Here is a 20,163-nt window from a genome sequence, read left to right as displayed (position 1 = left end):
ATTTCCATTTTGCCTTCAATATTGGAAAATTCATGTTTGGATTCTTCTTTGTGTTGCCGTATGGAAGAAAACCAGTTGTATTTAACAGCATTTACATGTTCATTGTGGCAGATAAAGAAACTTGTGCCATTACGTTCAACATAACTTACCCCAAAGGGGGCTGAACTTGGACTTCAGAAAAGTCCGGACTGACACTGTTTACCTCAGCACTCCCGAAAAGTATCAATTTGACCCCATTTTCGATTATTTTTCCTATCTCATTGGCCCCTCACCCTCCCACACCAAAGGTTTCTTACCTCCACACACTTTGTCTCCTGATACTAAGTCATAAGTGTACCAAATTTGGTAGAAATCACTCCAGTGGTTTTGGAGGAGATGTGGTACAAACCCACACACATACATACAATGACATATATATATATACAGATATAGATCATATCATTTAAACTTAGAGATAAGTCATGTTTAAACTTAGAAATGAGTAGTGTTTTAACATTGTATATTATTTTACCAAATGAAGGTTTTTCAGCAGCTGAAGATGGCCTGTAATAGAGGCCGAAACCAGTACTGAAAAATGTATTGAATACATCAAAGTAAATTTAAAAAATATTGCTTAGGTGGGAAATCCAGCTTTAAAATTGATTGTTGGAACTATCAATATGGGGCTAATGAACTTAAGTATTCAGAATGTCACTGTAACAATAGGAATCTATACTTTCATTGCAGAGTCCAGATTTCCCTCTATCGGTGGATATGCTTTTGAATGTCCTTGAAGTTATCGCACCATTCAAGCACTTCAGCAAACTTCGTGAATTTGTACTCATGAAACTACCACCAGGATTTCCTGTCAAAATAGGTAACATTTTAATTCCATTGTAGTTGTTGGATTGTAAGGAAAAATATGTAAAAAATATTTGTCAATTTAATATGCAGAAAAAGAGTGATATAAAGTAAAAAAGACTTAATCATGCTAAAAGATGCTGTTTTGTTTTGTTCACAAATAATACAGAATCATGAACTAAGGAGCGCAGTATGTAGTTATTTCTTTCATGTTTTCCTACTCACCTTTTATTGCAATATAATCAGCCGTCTAAAACTTCAAGAATTTCAACACTGCAATTAATATTAATATTCCAGTATTGAAGATATAGCTCACTTCTTATATTTAATGAATGTAGCAATTGCATTACAAAAAAATTAGCTTACCAAAATTTCACTTTGCCTGGAGGAATAGAAATAAGCTGTTACTTAATGTCTTTCTTTCCAGATATTCCTATCCTTCCAACAGTGACTGCAAAGATTACATTCCAAGAATTTGCCTTCCGAAATGACATTAAGTCTGAATTATTCGAAATACCATCATATTACATAGAAGATCCAAACAGGTAATTACTTCTTTATATCTCATGTGTTCATTGATGCTCATCTATGGAAATAGATCTATTTTAATATATTATGAAGGACAGTTGCCATTTTTGTTCGTAATGGTAATGGATAAAATTGTGAAGGAGACAAGAGAAAAAATATGGGAAAGGGAGAGCTGAAGGTAATACTTATAATGACATTGGACATTGTGATATGGGAAGCAAACGGAGAGGATTTATGAAGTCAGCTGGACGTACTGAGTGAGTACATCAGTAATTATAGAATGAATGGAGAAAATCAAGACCATAGACTGCAGGAGAAAGCAAACAGAAAAGTACTCTAAAACTTAGAGAACAAGACATTGACATTGTATAAAAGCTTCAAGTACTTGGAAAGCAAACTGATGTAGGATCCAGGATTGAACATGGAGATCAGCCAGGGAAAACAATAGGGAAATACATGTATTTTATCAGAGTATGAGGAACATGATCTGTGTAAAGTGGTGATGTATTAGTTGTATTATTGCCCCATACTGACATACGCAGCAGAGATCTGGTCACCGCTGAAAAAAATAAGAGTGTAACATCCAGACTGGTGAGACAAAATTTGATGAGACAAGATAGAGATGTCGGGAAGGAAATTGTAGTAGCCTGAGATGGTTTGGACCTATTACGAGGGTGGAAGAGGAAGGATACCGAAGCAGATGATGTGGAGACTAAGATTTAAAGAACAAGAGGAAAACATAGGCCAAAGTGGTTGGATTCGATCAAAAACAGCATTATTTAATGGAACATAGGTTGGAAAACAGTTTAGGAGCAGCTTTGCTTACAGTGCTCTTGGCATAAAGAAATCTGGTATTTTACTGCTCACTTTGTTGGCAACATTGTTTCCACCATAAGTGAAAAGCATTCTATATTTATCGTGTCATTTGCGTTGCATCAATTTGAGTCATTGCCTGTGTTTAGGATGGCTAGTGTGAGCTCTCATTACAAGTTGTTCACAGTTAAAGAAAAGCTCCACATTACGGAAGAGGCAGAGCAAATGGGCAGTTGCTCTGCAGGAAGAAGGCACGATGTGGACAAGTTTTGCAGTATGTGATTGGAGGAAAAATAAAACTAATTTTTTTTTAATTGATGCATTAGGACAATTTTCTTTATTCTGGATTATTTTATATAGTGTTTCTTTTTGCTCTCCTGTAATGTGTTTATAACTATGTGTACAATGTAGTATTATAGTGAGAGAGATTTTTAAACTGTATGTACATTATAAGACATGGTTTGGTAGAATAGCAGGCTTCATAGCCTGAGTTCACGCCATGTAAATAAAGGAATAATAATAATAATAATAATAATAATAATAATAATAATAATAATAGGTTATGGGACCAAATAGATCTTATTTCAAACTAACTTACAATAATAATTTATAATTCATCATATTTTACACCAGAAAACCAACTGGGACACAAATAATCTGCTTTATTTTTATTTTTAGAATGACTCCTATATATAAGAAAACATAATGGTCCAATGATACTACCTTGCAAAAACATCCTCTTAATCATTACAGGCCTCCCCTGTGAACTGTGTAACCCTGCCGTGGTGAGGAGGCTTGTACGCCACAGTGAAGTAGATAGCCGAGACATAGGTGCAAACGCATCGGATGGGTATATGTCGAGAGACCAGGGGGTAGCAGCCTTTCGTAAGTTGGAAGGGTGGCAGTCTGGACGATCGTCTGATGTCGAATTTTAGTAATATTTAATATGACTTTATGACAGCTATGTTGATGCTGCTACACGGCTCAAAGCAAAAGGAAACTACAATTGTAACTAACTTCCAAGAACTTACAGCTCCCTCTGTTGAATGATGTGCTAACGATAGCTTCGAAACCACGTTTCAATAAATAACATGTGAAAAACATTGCCAACTACAAAAAAAAAAAAAGAAAAGAAACAAGCACACACACACCCGTCGGTCGTCAATAACTTTCAGCTCATAACATAACAAGTTACCCTCACCATCGTCAAATGATTCTACTTCTGATCCAACATTCAACATATTACCTACATTCAACTGTCACATTACCTTTTCGACCAGCATTCAATAAACCCACATTCTTAACAACATTTTAGCATCGTATCAAATGAGATGGTCCATAGAGGTCCAATATAAACATTGTATATTAACCTTCAACTACAACCTCGTACTTCATCAAAGTGATCCACACTTCACCATATGCTATTGACTTTTGACTTTTACCTTACGTAAACAAATAATTACGGGTCACTCGACTATCTGTCAACATTTTTAAATTCAATATTATGTTTTAAAAAATACAATTTTGATCATCATTTTCGTCATTATGTAATTCTAACCGCTATTTGGTCAACTCATTTTATAGCAATTTTACCTCTTGTCTATAACAAACTGTTGCTTTATACATTTTACTTACAATAGTAGTCTTCCAATGTGAATATTGCAAATACTTTCACCAAATGTCAACTTCTCACTTATAGCAATATCTTTTAAAACCAACATTGTACTAGTCTTTACCATATGTTAGTCTATTTTTTTCTTCAAGTCTCCTCAAGGTTTTTTATAAATTAGTTTTATTTTATGCATATGTAAATTGGGTGCCTGATTTCATTTCAAGGTTAAACCCATGGCCACCAAGCTCGATAGCTGCAGTCGATTAAGTGCGGCCAGTATCCAGTATTCGGGAGATAGTGGGTTCAAACCCCACTGTCGGCAGCCCTGAAAATGGTTTTCCGTGGTTTCCCATTTTCACACCAGGCAAATGCTGGGGCTGTACCATAATTAAGGCCACGGCCGCTTCCTTCCCATTCCTAGCCCTTTCCTGTCCCATCGTCACTGTAAGACCTATCTGTTGGTGCGATGTAAAGCCAATAGCAAAAAAAGAATTTATAAAAAAGAAAACCCATGGCTGATGATGCCTGTATGTAAAGCGAAACATGTACCATTTTAATTAACTTGTCAAAGTAATTTAATAAAGACAAGATTTATTGTATTGATTAGGTGGTCAAATTAATAAATTAACTTATTGTTATTATTTGAAACATGGTCAATGAGCGCCGATAAATAATAATAATAATAATAATAATAATAATAATAATAATAATAATAATTATTATTATTATTATTATCATCCCTAAAACTCCTGAATACAACTCAACACATGCTCCAAATTATCACGGAACGCATGGTAACCCAAGACACATGCTTCCAAAAATTCCACAAATATCCCACAGGATAGCCATATTCCAGGCCCATTATACAATAACAGAGCACACATTAAATAATCCACATTAACATCAAATATCATTTATCACTCATGACCATTATATTCTTATCTAACCCAATCTCAAAATATTATTATTATTATTATTATTATTATTATTATTATTATTATTATTATTATTATTATTATTAGTGATTTTTAAACCTATCATCAATCTGAATTTATCTTTGAATTAGATGACACAATCCTGCATAATTTCAGAGTAATGCATTAGATGAAACACAAACTAAAGTTCAACCCAAATCCTGTCCCACAATGTTTCACAGTCTGAAATTATTATTATTATTATTATTATTATTATTATTATTATTATTATTATTATTATTATTATTATTAAATTTTCCTTTATCCGAGAGGTCAATTATTTTTAAATATCATGTTTAAGTAATTGCATAGAAAATGATCTTGGAGACAATCTACAACAAACTACTCTAATAGAGTCCAACTCACATTCATTCATATGTTCCAATGCTACCATGACCATGAAAGAGGAAAGTTGAAAATATTGCAAAATTACACTAACAGAAATATCTATCAAATGAAGAGAATTGTATTGTTTTCTACATAGATGGACAGAAAAATATCATAAAAGTGTACTCAAATTTGTGATGGAACTCGATCCCTGGAGCGGTCTACTCTGATCTCATGATGAAGATCGTCCTTCACGTGATCCCTCTCGTATTAGAAATGCCTACATTTAGCAGGGCATGATGACAGTGAAGTCCATTTCCAACGATGAATAAGCTGCTCCTCTTGAAGGTAGGCGAAGCATCCTGGAGTGGGCGATGAACTCAAACTGTTGAGGTCCTCTTCCTTATTGAAGTGTTGGTGATAGCTGAAACTGACACAAGTGGCTTTAATATTTGTTCAAGCTAGAACATGCTGAATAATTATATCGAAGATGAAACTTAACTTGCAGACTCTCGCAGAATTGCAGCAATAAGGGGATAATTAATGAATGTCCCAAGTTTTTATATCCTCTCATCGGGAGGTGTGACACATTCTCTACTCGTAATTGTTCCATAATTATATTCTATAATTGGTTAGAATCATTCTGGAAGTTACTTGACTTAAAGCAAGCCAAGGCACGTGCAGCGGGTGGGCGGAAGCAACCTTGAAAAATTCCAGTTTGTCACGTGGTTTGCACATGGTATCGATCGGCGAGCTAGAATAAAATCAGTACTCTGCACTTGCCAGAAAACTGTCAAACCACTTTCTGAATGATAACACAGCTTGCTATTAAATAAAATTTAACACCTCACTCACAATGAAATAAATGATGATGGTCATTGCGGACACATAATAAATGCTTATTTAGGCCCTAAATTGACGGCAACAATATGCATGACACAACATAACATGATCTGGACACTCCTCACTCCAGACTTGGTAAAAGCACAAACAGCCACTGTTACTAACAGCTTAAGATGTACAATAAGCTTCCATTACCTATTCGAACATTAGACAAAAATGCATTTAACAGGGTACTGTCACAATTTTTAAGCAGAAAAGTGTAGAAGAGTTTCTAGAATGTGTTATTTAAAAAACTGACCTAATATAGTTAAATTAATTTTTCTAATAAATCAGGCATAATGGCTGAGGTGTTGTCTATAGATTATTTGTGTTAATACTGACAATACCTAGTGTACATTCCCTGTACTTGATGGTGGAAGCAATAAACTATCTAAACTACAAGGTGTACAACTTTGCTTCGGCCGTTTTGTCCCCAACATTGGAGGCTTTAATGAAACAGATTACTTACACATGTATCATTCAAAGTAGTGTCCATCACTGGCCACGACTTTCTCCCATCTTTCGGGCAGTGTTCGAATCCCGTGTCGAAAAAATTGTTCATCTTTTGAAGCGATCCACGAATCGATCCAATTTGTGACTTCTTCATGAGATCGGAAGTGTCAGTCAGCCAGGTCATACGCCATTGATCGAAACAGGTGATAATCAGAGGGAGCAATGTCTGGAGAATACAGTGGGTGGGGTAGGATGTCCCATTTTAACATTCCCAGGTATGATTTGACCTCTTTTGCAATGTGGGGTCAAGCGTTGTCGTGTTGCAAAATCACTTTATCGTACCTCTCGCTGTATTGCGGCCATTTGTCTTTCAATGCTCTGCTCAAATGCATTAATTGCATTCGATAATGAGCACCCGTTTCACCAGGTTTTAACACCTCATAGTACACGACGCCGAGTTGGTCCCACCAAATGCAGAGCATGATCCTGGAGCCGTGAATATTCGGTTTTGCTGTCAATGTTGAAGCATGGCCAGGATATCCCCATGATTTTTTTGCGTTTAGAGTTATCATAATGAACCCATTTTTCGTCCCCGTTCAACGTCTCTTGGTTTCAACTCATACGGGACCCAAGTTCCTTCTTTCTGAATCATGCCCATGTTCTTGAGACATTTTGAAATGGCTTGCTGTGTCACTCCCACTGATCGTGCCAATTCGTCTTGAGTTTGACGTGAGTCTTCACTCAGCAATGTCCCCAGTTCTGCATCTTCGAAAACTTTCTCTCTTCCACCACTATGCCGGTCTTCGACGTTAAAATCACCATTCTTGAAGCGTTGAAACCACTCACGACACGTTCTTCCACTAATAGCGTCCTCACCATACGTACGTGAGAACGCAGAGGTGCCAACTATTATGGATTGTCCGTAATGATTACGGATTTCACTTCGCGATTATGGCATTACGGTCGAAGGGGAAATTATTACGGAAAAGCAACATTGTCATGATAAAAATTAATTTCTGCGAAAAAAAGGAAAGAAGTAAAAAAATGTTCAATCCCTTAGAGCATTACTGGTCAACCCTCCTCGTTTCAGTGTTCGTAAGTTGGCAACTAAACATGTTTGGCAGTCATTTGGTCGTCACTTCGTTTTGTGTCCCGCGAGCGTTGTGAAATCACGGCCAGCTACATAGATATACGCTGCTCTCTTAGCTAGAATGACTTATCAAGTCGGCCGTGAGGTAGGCTCTTCTCCTTGCTCTGCTGTTCTCGAGTGCGCGGTTTGTTGTGTGCGTAGAACCAGTGGTATATTTAGCGCATTTCAATTCTAATTATCCTAGACGTTGATTCTAAAAGTAGTGATAGGTTTTGTGAAATGAAGCGGAGCAATTGTCAAATTGCATCTTTTAAGAAGACAGCAGTGTTACAGAAATATCGAGAAGGTTACACAAAGGAATGGCCGTGCTTACTTGCCCCACGTTTTAGTGAAAACCACGTGTTCCGCAGTGTGTGTTCGTGTGATTTCTCTGTGGCTCACAGTGGACGAGATGATTGCAGAAGACACATAGAATCCAAGAAACATCACACATACGGTGAATCAAAATTACGAAACCAGTCTGTTCATCGTTCCTCGTAAAATGTAATGAAACTCTTGTGACAAATGCCGAATTATTGTTCACATCATTTCTTTTGGAGCATAATATTCCGTTATCAGTTTCAGACCACGCTAGAAATTTTTTTAGATCAATGTTCCCGGACTCTAAGATATCTCAGAAATATGGTTGTGCAAGAACTAAAACCTCTGCTTTGGTTCAATACACGGCATCGGAGGCAAAAAAGGAAATAAGTGAACTTTTGCAAATAACGCCTTTTTCTTTGGCTACTGATGGTAGTACAGATTCAAATGCATTGAAACTTTGTCCTATAATTGTATTTTTATTTAATGCTCAGAGAGGCCAAATATCAACTCTTCTATTGTCATTGTTAGAGAGTACCAACAATACAGGTGAGGGAATTTTCTCTGTTATTAATAGTGAATTGTCTTCCTTAGCCATTCCATGGGAAAATTGCATTTCTTTTTCATCTGACAATGCATACACAATGATAGGGGCAAATAAAGGTGTTGCTAAATTTGTGAAGGACAGGCATTCTTCTGTTTATATCCCGGGTTGTTCATGTCATCTCATACACATCTGTGCACAAAAAGCAGCAGCTCAATTGCCGGTCAATGTAGAGAACTTTTTGGTTCAGTTATATTACTATCTTGATAAGAGTTCTAAAAGGCAAAACACGTTGGAAGTTTATCAGGCTGTTTGTGGCACAGAGGGTCACAAACTTTTGAAATATGTTAGTACCCGTTGGCTCTCGCTTCTTCAGTCTATTGGTGGAGTTCTTGAGCAGTGGGGAGCTTTGACACTGATGTTTTCTGGTGAGACCCACCATAAAAATGAGACCACCAAGCAGTTTGAAACTGTGAAATCTTTCATACAAGACCCACACACAAAACTGTTTTGCTACTTTCTTCAGAGTTCACTTCCTGTTTTTAACTCTGTGAATATATTTCTGCAACAAGATGCTCCAGCCATACATCTTCTTAGGAGGAAACTTACTGGTCTTTTAACTGACCTATTGGTCAGATTTGTTCAGCCATGTTCTCTTCAGTCAGAATCTACCTCCCTTTTGAGTGTTGAATTCAAGAGGAGGGAAAACCAGAAAGCCAGTGAGGACTTGGTAATTGGAGCAAAAGCTAGGGCATACTTGAAAGATAATGACCGTGATGAAGAGATGTTTTATAATTCTGTCAGACAGTTTTATATGGCAGCTTGCAGCTACATTACCAGGAAATTTCCCCTTGATGATGAATTTCTTCATCATGCCGAAGTTGTAGACATCTCTCTCAGAATGAAGGTTTCCTATTCATCTCTTGAATATTTTGTTCGAAGATTCCCAACTTTGGTCAAGGAAAGTGAACATGACCAACTTGAAGAGGAATTTGCAGTTTACCAGTGTGATACTTTCCCTGAATACATTGTACATGGACCTAACATTGATGTGAATTGGGGCAACATTGCAGAGCTTAAAAATGAAAGCGGACAAATTCAGTATAAAACCTTAAGTAATGTTGTATTTGCAGTACTAAGTGTACCTCATAGTAACTCTCCCACAGAAAGAGTTTTCAGTGTTGTTAGGAAAATTCAAAATTCAGGCCTACATTAAGTACATCTACACTGGAATTGCTTATGGTTCTGAAGACAAAAATGTCATCTCAGGGGGAAGTATGTTTCAAGAAAACTTACACCGAAAAGCACCTGCTGGGTGCGTAACAAGCTACAAAGAATTTTTTATCGCAGAACTAACAGGTAATGAGCAAATTTTTTTGTTTAATATGATATACTTTAGAATAGATTGCTGTAGGAAAGGGCAAATGGGGTGCTTTGTATTTAACTTGTAAACTTTTTATCGCGGGGGGGAGTTAAAAATGGGATTACTGATAACCCACTTCAAAGGTTGGCGCCTCTGTGAGAGCATTCGATGAGACTCAGCCGCTGTTTTCTTCATATTGAAACAAAACAGTAACAGCTCCCACAAACGCCGAGAATTTGGCTCGTACACTGCCATGCTCAATCGAGAACAACTTTATGATACAGACACACATCGACTAAGTTTGAATGGGGTTATGTTGACCGAGGTCCAAGCTAACTGCCTGACGTCTGCGATCTGTTTCGTTCGACTGTTACATACCGTTGTCGCCATCCATCGGCAAACAGCGGAAGCAAAGTTGTACGCCCTGTATCTAAAAATATCCACTAGTTCAGCAGATGATGATGATAATGAAATTGAAAGAATATGTGAAGCGAGAGATGATTTACTATATTTACTCTATTTGCTCCACTTTTTTTCACAATTTTGAGGCAGGGAATTGAGGGGAGGGGAAATTACACGATTTATTCAGAGTTCGAGCAAAAGTTGTATATTTTAAAGAAAAATATGAGAAATGCTGACTTTTAGGCAAGAGATATTAATAAATTGTATTTAATCATGCAACTCAAGGAATATATACATAAAGAAAGGTATTGCGCTAAAATTTTTAATGTTCAGTAGGTTGCTTCTAATTGCTTTTCACTTCTACGCTGTTCACAGAAGAAACAGGCCTGCCTTTGGGTTTAAGAGCACACTCGCTCTACCGTACACTCAGCTACCTGCCAATGAGACAACAAATCCTTCATTAAAAAAAAACATGCCTTTGAATTATTTTAAATCATGCAAACACGTAGTAGAGAAATGTTGCAACTTACCTCTCTCATGCATGATCACTATCAGCTGATGATTCAGCTTGTAGACTGTCGCTCTTGTCATTGACTTGCATGTCTGAGTCTTCCAGCCAAGTTATGTTGTCCTCTGAACCATTGAGAGAATTGAGATATGCCCGTGTTTTTAAAATCTTTGCTAATCACACATTCAGGGATCATAGCCCATGCCTGGAGAATCCACTGGTACATGTGTTTGATCAATGTTTTTTTAAATTCTTCCCGGTGGTGTAAAACTGTGTGCATTCATTCACATCCATTTCGTTTACAATTTACGTAGGTAGTCTTTGAAGGGCTTGTTCACTGAAACATTGAGAGGCTGAAGAACAGATGTCAGACCACAAGGTATGATTACGAGGTCCGATTTCATCTCTGTAATTTTTTTTACCTTACGGCATCCACAAGATGACCTCTTAAGTATTCAAAACAAGCATAGACTTCAGGTTTAATAAGGCTCCAGGACGCCTTTTTCGTACAGAATTCTGTAAGTCTTCCATCAATTTGCCGACAATCCAACTCTTCTGCTGCACTCGAATGTGGATTCCAGGTGGAAAGTCTTCCTTCAGGAGGAGTCTTCCGCTTAAAAATTATGTAAGGTGGCAACTTCCTGCCGTTTGCTGTGATGGCTAACATTACTGTGCACCTCATATTCTCTGCTCCTGTACTAGAGCCCTGCATTATCGTGTTTCGTTCGAGCGTTAGCAAGGGATCACTTTCTTGGCTAGTACATCACTAGATGGAGCGTGTGTGTGATACTTTTTTGCCCACCATCGAACTAGGAGCGCGTAATGCCCATGATGAACAAGCAACACTCGTGATGATAGTTGTCTGGTCACCAGGCGAGTTGGCCATGCGGTTAGGAGCGTGCAGCTGTGAGCTGGCATCCGGGAGATAGTGGGTTCGAACTTCACTGTCGGTAGCCCTGAAGATGGTTTTCTGTGGTTTTCCATTTTTACACCAGGCAAATGCTGGAGCTGTACCTTAATTAAGCCCACAGCCGCTTCCTTCCCATTCCTAGGCCTTTCCTTTCCCTTCATCGCCATAAGACCTATCTGTGTCAGTGCAACGTAAAGCAAGTAGCAAAAATTTAAAATTAAAAAAAAAAAAATGTTGTCTGGTACACATGGATCAGGAAACTAAAAAAGTTCTTCTTCTTTCCTGCCCATGTATGTACCCATAAAACGGGCACTCCTGAGCTCACTCAGAGGTTGTTAAGATAAACTTGTAAGTCACAAATACAATTAAAGGAAGCCAGTAGGCTCCCTTCACACACAACCTCCATAGCTCGCTCTTAGTCAGCCACAGTCATCCACACTGAACTAGTCGCTGTCGGACAGGCGAGAACGTAAGTAATCAGATGTGCCGCACTTCTTATTTTCATTCTTTCATTACTTTACATCTCAAGACACAAAAACTTGCCTATTTCAATACTAACAACAGCCATTATTTTTGGTCTAGAGCCCTCTACTGTACATTCCACATTACGTTATCACGTTCAAATATTCCACCTAACTTCTCAACAAGAAATGTCAACATACCAATAAGACGGCTTTAACATCCGCTCGCTGGATTTCTCACACGTTGTTGTCCTACTGGAATGAACATTATGCAACTCATCATCAAGCCTTCACGACATAACAGAATATTATATGTTAACACAGCACAAAAAAGGAAGAATTTTAACGCAAAGTTTTTACTGAATCATCCCATGTGGACAATTTTAATTTTAATGTCAACGGTATTCTCAAGTGCTGTACTCAGAAAAGTTCTGAATTCTTCGCCATTTTAAATGACATATTCGGTCATCCGAATTATTTTAATGTGTTACTTTGTCCTTGTCATTGTAGCTTTTTCTCAAAGGTTTTTATGGCTGATGATGTCTACAAGTTAGACGAAACTTGTCCCGATATATTTAAAAATTTATGTAAATAATTAGTTAATAAAGAATCTTGGTATTGTAAAGGTGGAACATTTGACTCAACCTTCAACTGGTGAGACATCTCGTCAGCTTTCTGAAACCCTTTAAAGAGGTAACTGATGTTCTTGAAGTGGATACTTAGCTGACAATTCAGTTGGTACTTCCGTGCGTTCATAAGCTGAAATATCTTTGCAGACCAACAAATGAAGACATTAGGATAAGTTTAAACTTTACTCAGCACCCATGAAAACGGACATACAGTACATTTCTGTACAAAGATTAATGTTTATTACATATGTTACTACGTTCATAGAAGATTCAGAAACTTAAGGGACGTGCATTTCCACTACTTGCAAGATAAAGTATCATCTGAAGAAGTGGACAAAATAGGTACTTTCCTGCGGCCATCTTCTCGTAAACTAAAATTTCTGACCCAAGAAGAGAGGCAATATTCGTTCAGTGCTGTAAAGCACATCTGATATCCCCCTCCGCTGGTGATGGTGTGGCTGTAAGTCATGTGTATGTACTATAGGCTCGTATGTTTTCTTTTGTTACAGTACAGTATAGTGTATTCACATTTTTGTTGTACTTCATAGGTCCATCCGTCGTAATAACTCTCCAGTCACCAAGCAAATAATGAAAACATTATTACAGTATTTGCAAATTGGCATGATACTGAAACCGATGAGGCAAACATGAAGTTGACCTATATCTTGCCACCTACTACACTATCACTTAAATGGTGGAACGAAAACTGTATGCTTTACCCCAAACTTGCAGCAATTGAGCCAAAAATATGTTCTATTCCTGCATCTAGTTCAGCAAGTGAGGTAATTTTTAGTGCTGCTGGACATCTCCTGTCAGATAGAAGCAGCTCTCTTGACCCAGACAGAGTCAATGATATTTTGACAGGGCAAGTTGGTCGTGCGGTTTGGGGTGCGCAGCTGTGAGCTCGCTTCCAGGAGATAGTGGGTTCGAACCCCACTGTCGGCAGCCCTGAAGATGGTTTTCTGTGGTTTCACATTTTCACACCAGGCAAATGCTGGGGCTGTACCTTAATTGAGGCCACGGCCGCTTTCTTCCCATTCCTAGGTCTTTCCCGTCCCTTCTTCGCCATAAGATCTATCTGTGTCATGCGGATTTTAGCAGAGATATATAGACTCCATAGAACATATGGCGATTAACAATAACAACACCTCCTCGAATATACTATTTTGGTTCAGGTATGTTGATGATACTTTGGTTATTCTAGACGACAGAACAGTAAACGCAACTACCACCCTTAATAACTTAAACAGTATAGATCCCCATATAAAATTCACTTTGGAGTCCGAATCAAAATCAGTAAACTTTTAGACCTTACTATAAAGAGACTGCCTTCCTCACTAGAATACAAAATTTACAGAAAACCAACACAAACAGCGACAACCATCAGAAAAGTCTCTACACATCCGCATACACGTAAGTGTGCCACCTATTACAGTATGGTAGACCGAGCATTAAAAATACCATTATCAAAAGAAAACCTAGAGAAAGAATTGAATACTATTTGTTTTACATGTAATAAATATCATTTTTGGTCCGTATTGATGATATTAGATTGAAATAATAACATTAAGTTATTTATTAGACCACCTAATCAATACAAAATCGTCTTGGATGATTTACATAAATTTGTTAGCTAATAGTGGGACATGTTTCGCCTTCTCTGAAGGCATCATCAGCCATAGTCTTAACCTTAAATTAAAAATAAGCGTCTAAATAACATGTAGTGATGAAATGAATTTTAAAATCTTGAAGAGATTTGAAGTAAAATAACATTAAAAATAACAATGATGGTTTGAAAATACAATGTGATGAGATACAATAGTGGAAGTATTAACAAAATTAACCTTAGAAGGCTGCTAAAATAAGTACAATGGAATAAAACAGATTGTTAAACAACAAGTAGTAAGATTGCATAAAAGTAAAGTTGATAGTAATAGCGGTTATAATTTGACGATGGCGAAAAATCTTATATAATCAAAGTAAAGAGGAGAGAGTAAAAGTCAAAGTTAGTCGGGAGATCCGAAGTTCATCATGATCTTGAAGAAAAAAGATGAAAGTCAGATGCATATGGTGAAGTTGTAGAACACGTTGAGGATATGAAGTTGGTGAATAGAAGTAGAAGAACAGTTTCAAATAGGATCACTATGGACCATCTCAAAATTTGAAGTGATGTTCAAATGTTGTAAATTGTGAGTTTGTAGATATTCTAGTTGAAAAAGCATATACAAGTGGAATCTGTAAATGGAAGCAAGAAACGTAGAGTTAGTTGTGTGAAAAGATATTTGAAAAATATTGAAGTAGAATCTTATGCACTTACCATTTGACGGTGACAAAGATAGCTTGTAATATTATGAGTTAGAAGTATTTGCAACAGTAGACTTCTTGCTACGTGTGTTATAACTGAAGTTTTGTGCTGGAGGGGGATCTGTTTGCGTTGACGTAACTATTAGAGGGGGGCTGCTATTGGTGGGAGGGAAGGAAGAGAGTGTATTACTGCGCGTGTTGTAACGGTGTAAGGCTATTGGAGGGAGCGATGTTCCGGTGGGTGTGGCTATGGGTTTATTGGTTGTATTTGAATTAGAGGTACTAGCGGCGGGGGGAAGGGAGGGGGGTATATTGGCTGTAGGGGAGGTGGGAACTCTAATTGATGTGAGGTTGAAGATTTTTAAGAATTTGTTGGTGAGGGAAGTTGATTCTCGTAATAAAATAAGAATCTGTTCATACAAGGGGCTTTTTTTATCAATAGTGTCATTTAGATTTTTATCTTTATTAAAATGTTGGTCGAGGAAAATAAATAAGTTTTCATATTCTGTCATGAGTTTGCTTTTATCAACTCTTTTTAGGATATGGAGGTCTTGTTCTATTGTGGTGAATTTATGCCCGGTGTCCCTCATATGGTTGGCCATTGCGGAGAATTTGTTGTGTCTTTGGGCATTGTAATGCTCGGCGTATCTGGTAGAGAAGCTGCGGCCAGTTTGGCCAACATAAGAAAAATTACATGTAGAGCATTTCAATCTGTATATTCCTGATCCAGAGTAACTATTGTCTGTGATGTTGATAGAGTTGTGATTGAAGAATAAATTGCGATTAGTGTTTTTTGTTGTGTAGGCTATTTTTATTTCGTGCTTCATTAATGAATTGGTTATCGGGTAAATGCTATGGTTAGTGAACGTGAATTTAGCGTATTTTGGTTTGACGGGTTTTAATGGAGTTAAATTGGTAGCTAGTTTCAGTTTGGTTTTATTGATGATTTTATCAATCATATTCGTGTTAAATCCATTGAATTTAGCTATTTCCTTGATGAATAGTAATTCTTTCTTTAAATTAGTAGAGGACATAGGGATCTTTAATGCTCTATATATTAAACTGTGATAAGTGGCTTTTTTATGTGAGTTGGGATGTAAAGAATCATTTTTTATGGTTGTTGGAGAAAAGGTGGGTTTTCTGTATATTTGGAAGTCGAATTTGTTCAATGCTCGTGTGATTTTGATATCTAAGAAGTTCAAAGAGTTATTGATCTCATCTTCTTTAGTGAATTTAATATTATTATCTAAGTTGTTGAGGAATGATAGTATGTTATTGCTGTTGTTGATTTGTTTATCAATGATAGCTATGGTATCATCAACATAGCGATGCCAAAGACAGAGTCCGTTGATGTTATTAATAATCTTACTATGTTCGAGATTATCTAAGTATATGTCGGCTAGTATTCCAGATAACGGGTCTCCCATCGCTAGACCTTCTTGTTTGTAAATTTTCTTATTGAAGGTAAAATAGTTGTTGTCTAAAACGAAATTAAGTAATTTTAACCATTCATCAATTTCGATTCTACTCAATGTGCTATGTTTCAACAGATTGTTTTTTATGATGTTAATAGTATTGTTGATAGGGATATTAGTATACATGTTGGTGATATCAAAAGAACATAAAACGTGGTTTGGTTGTAGACTGAACTTATTTAGGGAATTACAGAGTTCGATCGAGTTCTTTATGGGGTTGGAGTTGTGAAATTTGAAGTGTTTTTTTAGGAATTTGTGTAGGAATTGAGAGGTTTTATAGGTAGGACTATTGATACTATTAATTATAGGCCGAATGGGGACATCATTTTTATGAATTTTGGGCAGTGATCTGACTGTAGGTAATTTTGGGTTCATTACAGTTAATTTCTGATAATCTTGATCATTTAAAATGAAGTTAGAATTTTTCAGAAGGTTCTTTAAGTTACGCTGTATTTTGTTTGTTGGATCTTTGTTAATTAAGGTATAGGTATTGTCTGAAAAAAAGGTTTCAGTTTTATTGATGTAATCTTGTTTGTTCATTATTACTATGGTGTTGCCCTTATCTGCTTTTGTAATTACTACGTTGTTGTTATGGATTTTGGATTTCAGGTTTAGAATTTGTTTCGAGACATTGTGGTTATTATTAGATGTTATCTCATTAATTAAAGTTGGGAGTTTCTTTTTTACTTCATATCGTACGTCATTCTGTTTATCAATTGGGATTTGTTTATCGATATTAGTTTCGGTTTCAGCGATGGTAGTGATGATGTCTTCTGCCTTTTTGTGATTAGGCCAATTATGTTTGATGCCTTTATCTAATAGATTTAATTCTTGGTTAGAGAAGGTTGCATTAGATAGGTTGATTGTAGTGGGAATGTTAGTCAAATGGGAAGGGGACACTTTGTTGTTTGTATTTTGGTCAGGAGTTTTACATTTGTTTTCTTGAAGACTAAGTAATTTAAGGTTTAGGGTTTTCTGTTTCTTGTCTAATACGTAAGATAGTTTGAGGTCAGTGTACCTTAAAAATGAGCTCCATTCAAGTGGGGGTAATTTCTGAGAGATGGTCAAATGAGTCTTATATAATTGTAAATTTAGTAAAGATTTCTTCTTGTATAATAGTTTAATTTCATTTTTCAACCATATGTTGTTTACTTTCTTTTGAGTGGCATTAGATTTTGAATAGGGATGACTTTTTCTTTGTAAAGATTTGAGAAATTTAGGTACCAACTCTAATTTCAAGCAATCTTTAAGAAACTTGATATCTCTAGAAATCTTGCCTATTTTAATTTTTAGGTTCAAGTACTTGTTAGGTTTTACTATTGCCTGGTTGGCATTGACATTACATGTAATAAATATCATTTTTGGTCCGTATTGATGATATTAGATTGAAATAATAACATTAAGTTATTTATTAGACCACCTAATCAATACAAAATCGTCTTGGATGATTTACATAAATTTGTTAGCTAATAGTGGGACATGTTTCGCCTTCTCTGAAGGCATCATCAGCCATAGTCTTAACCTTAAATTAAAAATAAGCGTCTAAATAACATGTAGTGATGAAATGAATTTTAAAATCTTGAAGAGATTTGAAGTAAAATAACATTAAAAATAACAATGATGGTTTGAAAATACAATGTGATGAGATACAATAGTGGAAGTATTAACAAAATTAACCTTAGAAGGCTGCTAAAATAAGTACAATGGAATAAAACAGATTGTTAAACAACAAGTAGTAAGATTGCATAAAAGTAAAGTTGATAGTAATAGCGGTTATAATTTGACGATGGCGAAAAATCTTATATAATCAAAGTAAAGAGGAGAGAGTAAAAGTCAAAGTTAGTCGGGAGATCCGAAGTTCATCATGATCTTGAAGAAAAAAGATGAAAGTCAGATGCATATGGTGAAGTTGTAGAACACGTTGAGGATATGAAGTTGGTGAATAGAAGTAGAAGAACAGTTTCAAATAGGATCACTATGGACCATCTCAAAATTTGAAGTGATGTTCAAATGTTGTAAATTGTGAGTTTGTAGATATTCTAGTTGAAAAAGCATATACAAGTGGAATCTGTAAATGGAAGCAAGAAACGTAGAGTTAGTTGTGTGAAAAGATATTTGAAAAATATTGAAGTAGAATCTTATGCACTTACCATTTGACGGTGACAAAGATAGCTTGTAATATTATGAGTTAGAAGTATTTGCAACAGTAGACTTCTTGCTACGTGTGTTATAACTGAAGTTTTGTGCTGGAGGGGGATCTGTTTGCGTTGACGTAACTATTAGAGGGGGGCTGCTATTGGTGGGAGGGAAGGAAGAGAGTGTATTACTGCGCGTGTTGTAACGGTGTAAGGCTATTGGAGGGAGCGATGTTCCGGTGGGTGTGGCTATGGGTTTATTGGTTGTATTTGAATTAGAGGTACTAGCGGCGGGGGGAAGGGAGGGGGGTATATTGGCTGTAGGGGAGGTGGGAACTCTAATTGATGTGAGGTTGAAGATTTTTAAGAATTTGTTGGTGAGGGAAGTTGATTCTCGTAATAAAATAAGAATCTGTTCATACAAGGGGCTTTTTTTATCAATAGTGTCATTTAGATTTTTATCTTTATTAAAATGTTGGTCGAGGAAAATAAATAAGTTTTCATATTCTGTCATGAGTTTGCTTTTATCAACTCTTTTTAGGATATGGAGGTCTTGTTCTATTGTGGTGAATTTATGCCCGGTGTCCCTCATATGGTTGGCCATTGCGGAGAATTTGTTGTGTCTTTGGGCATTGTAATGCTCGGCGTATCTGGTAGAGAAGCTGCGGCCAGTTTGGCCAACATAAGAAAAATTACATGTAGAGCATTTCAATCTGTATATTCCTGATCCAGAGTAACTATTGTCTGTGATGTTGATAGAGTTGTGATTGAAGAATAAATTGCGATTAGTGTTTTTTGTTGTGTAGGCTATTTTTATTTCGTGCTTCATTAATGAATTGGTTATCGGGTAAATGCTATGGTTAGTGAACGTGAATTTAGCGTATTTTGGTTTGACGGGTTTTAATGGAGTTAAATTGGTAGCTAGTTTCAGTTTGGTTTTATTGATGATTTTATCAATCATATTCGTGTTAAATCCATTGAATTTAGCTATTTCCTTGATGAATAGTAATTCTTTCTTTAAATTAGTAGAGGACATAGGGATCTTTAATGCTCTATATATTAAACTGTGATAAGTGGCTTTTTTATGTGAGTTGGGATGTAAAGAATCATTTTTTATGGTTGTTGGAGAAAAGGTGGGTTTTCTGTATATTTGGAAGTCGAATTTGTTCAATGCTCGTGTGATTTTGATATCTAAGAAGTTCAAAGAGTTATTGATCTCATCTTCTTTAGTGAATTTAATATTATTATCTAAGTTGTTGAGGAATGATAGTATGTTATTGCTGTTGTTGATTTGTTTATCAATGATAGCTATGGTATCATCAACATAGCGATGCCAAAGACAGAGTCCGTTGATGTTATTAATAATCTTACTATGTTCGAGATTATCTAAGTATATGTCGGCTAGTATTCCAGATAACGGGTCTCCCATCGCTAGACCTTCTTGTTTGTAAATTTTCTTATTGAAGGTAAAATAGTTGTTGTCTAAAACGAAATTAAGTAATTTTAACCATTCATCAATTTCGATTCTACTCAATGTGCTATGTTTCAACAGA

General features: G+C 36.3%; 1 protein-coding gene across 3 annotated transcripts in view; it reads left to right on the top strand.

Annotated features, from left to right (window-relative positions):
• LOC136862802 (ankyrin repeat domain-containing protein 13C) overlaps window positions 1-20,163 on the top strand; it is a 448,136-nt gene that overhangs the window by 402,070 nt on the left and 25,903 nt on the right. For all 3 annotated transcript variants that reach the window (XM_067139061.2, XM_067139060.2, XM_067139059.2), the window contains 2 exons: window positions 727-856; window positions 1,268-1,385. In XM_067139061.2, the coding sequence (XP_066995162.1) occupies window positions 727-856; window positions 1,268-1,385 (248 nt within the window). The remainder of the gene's footprint in view (window positions 1-726; window positions 857-1,267; window positions 1,386-20,163) is intronic.

The sequence above is a fragment of the Anabrus simplex genome, chromosome 2 (genome assembly GCF_040414725.1).
Source record: "Anabrus simplex isolate iqAnaSimp1 chromosome 2, ASM4041472v1, whole genome shotgun sequence".
Taxonomy (NCBI): Eukaryota; Metazoa; Arthropoda; class Insecta; order Orthoptera; family Tettigoniidae; genus Anabrus; species Anabrus simplex.
The sequence above is the reverse complement of the archived record's forward strand: the minus strand, read 5'-3'. Positions and strand labels throughout refer to the sequence as shown.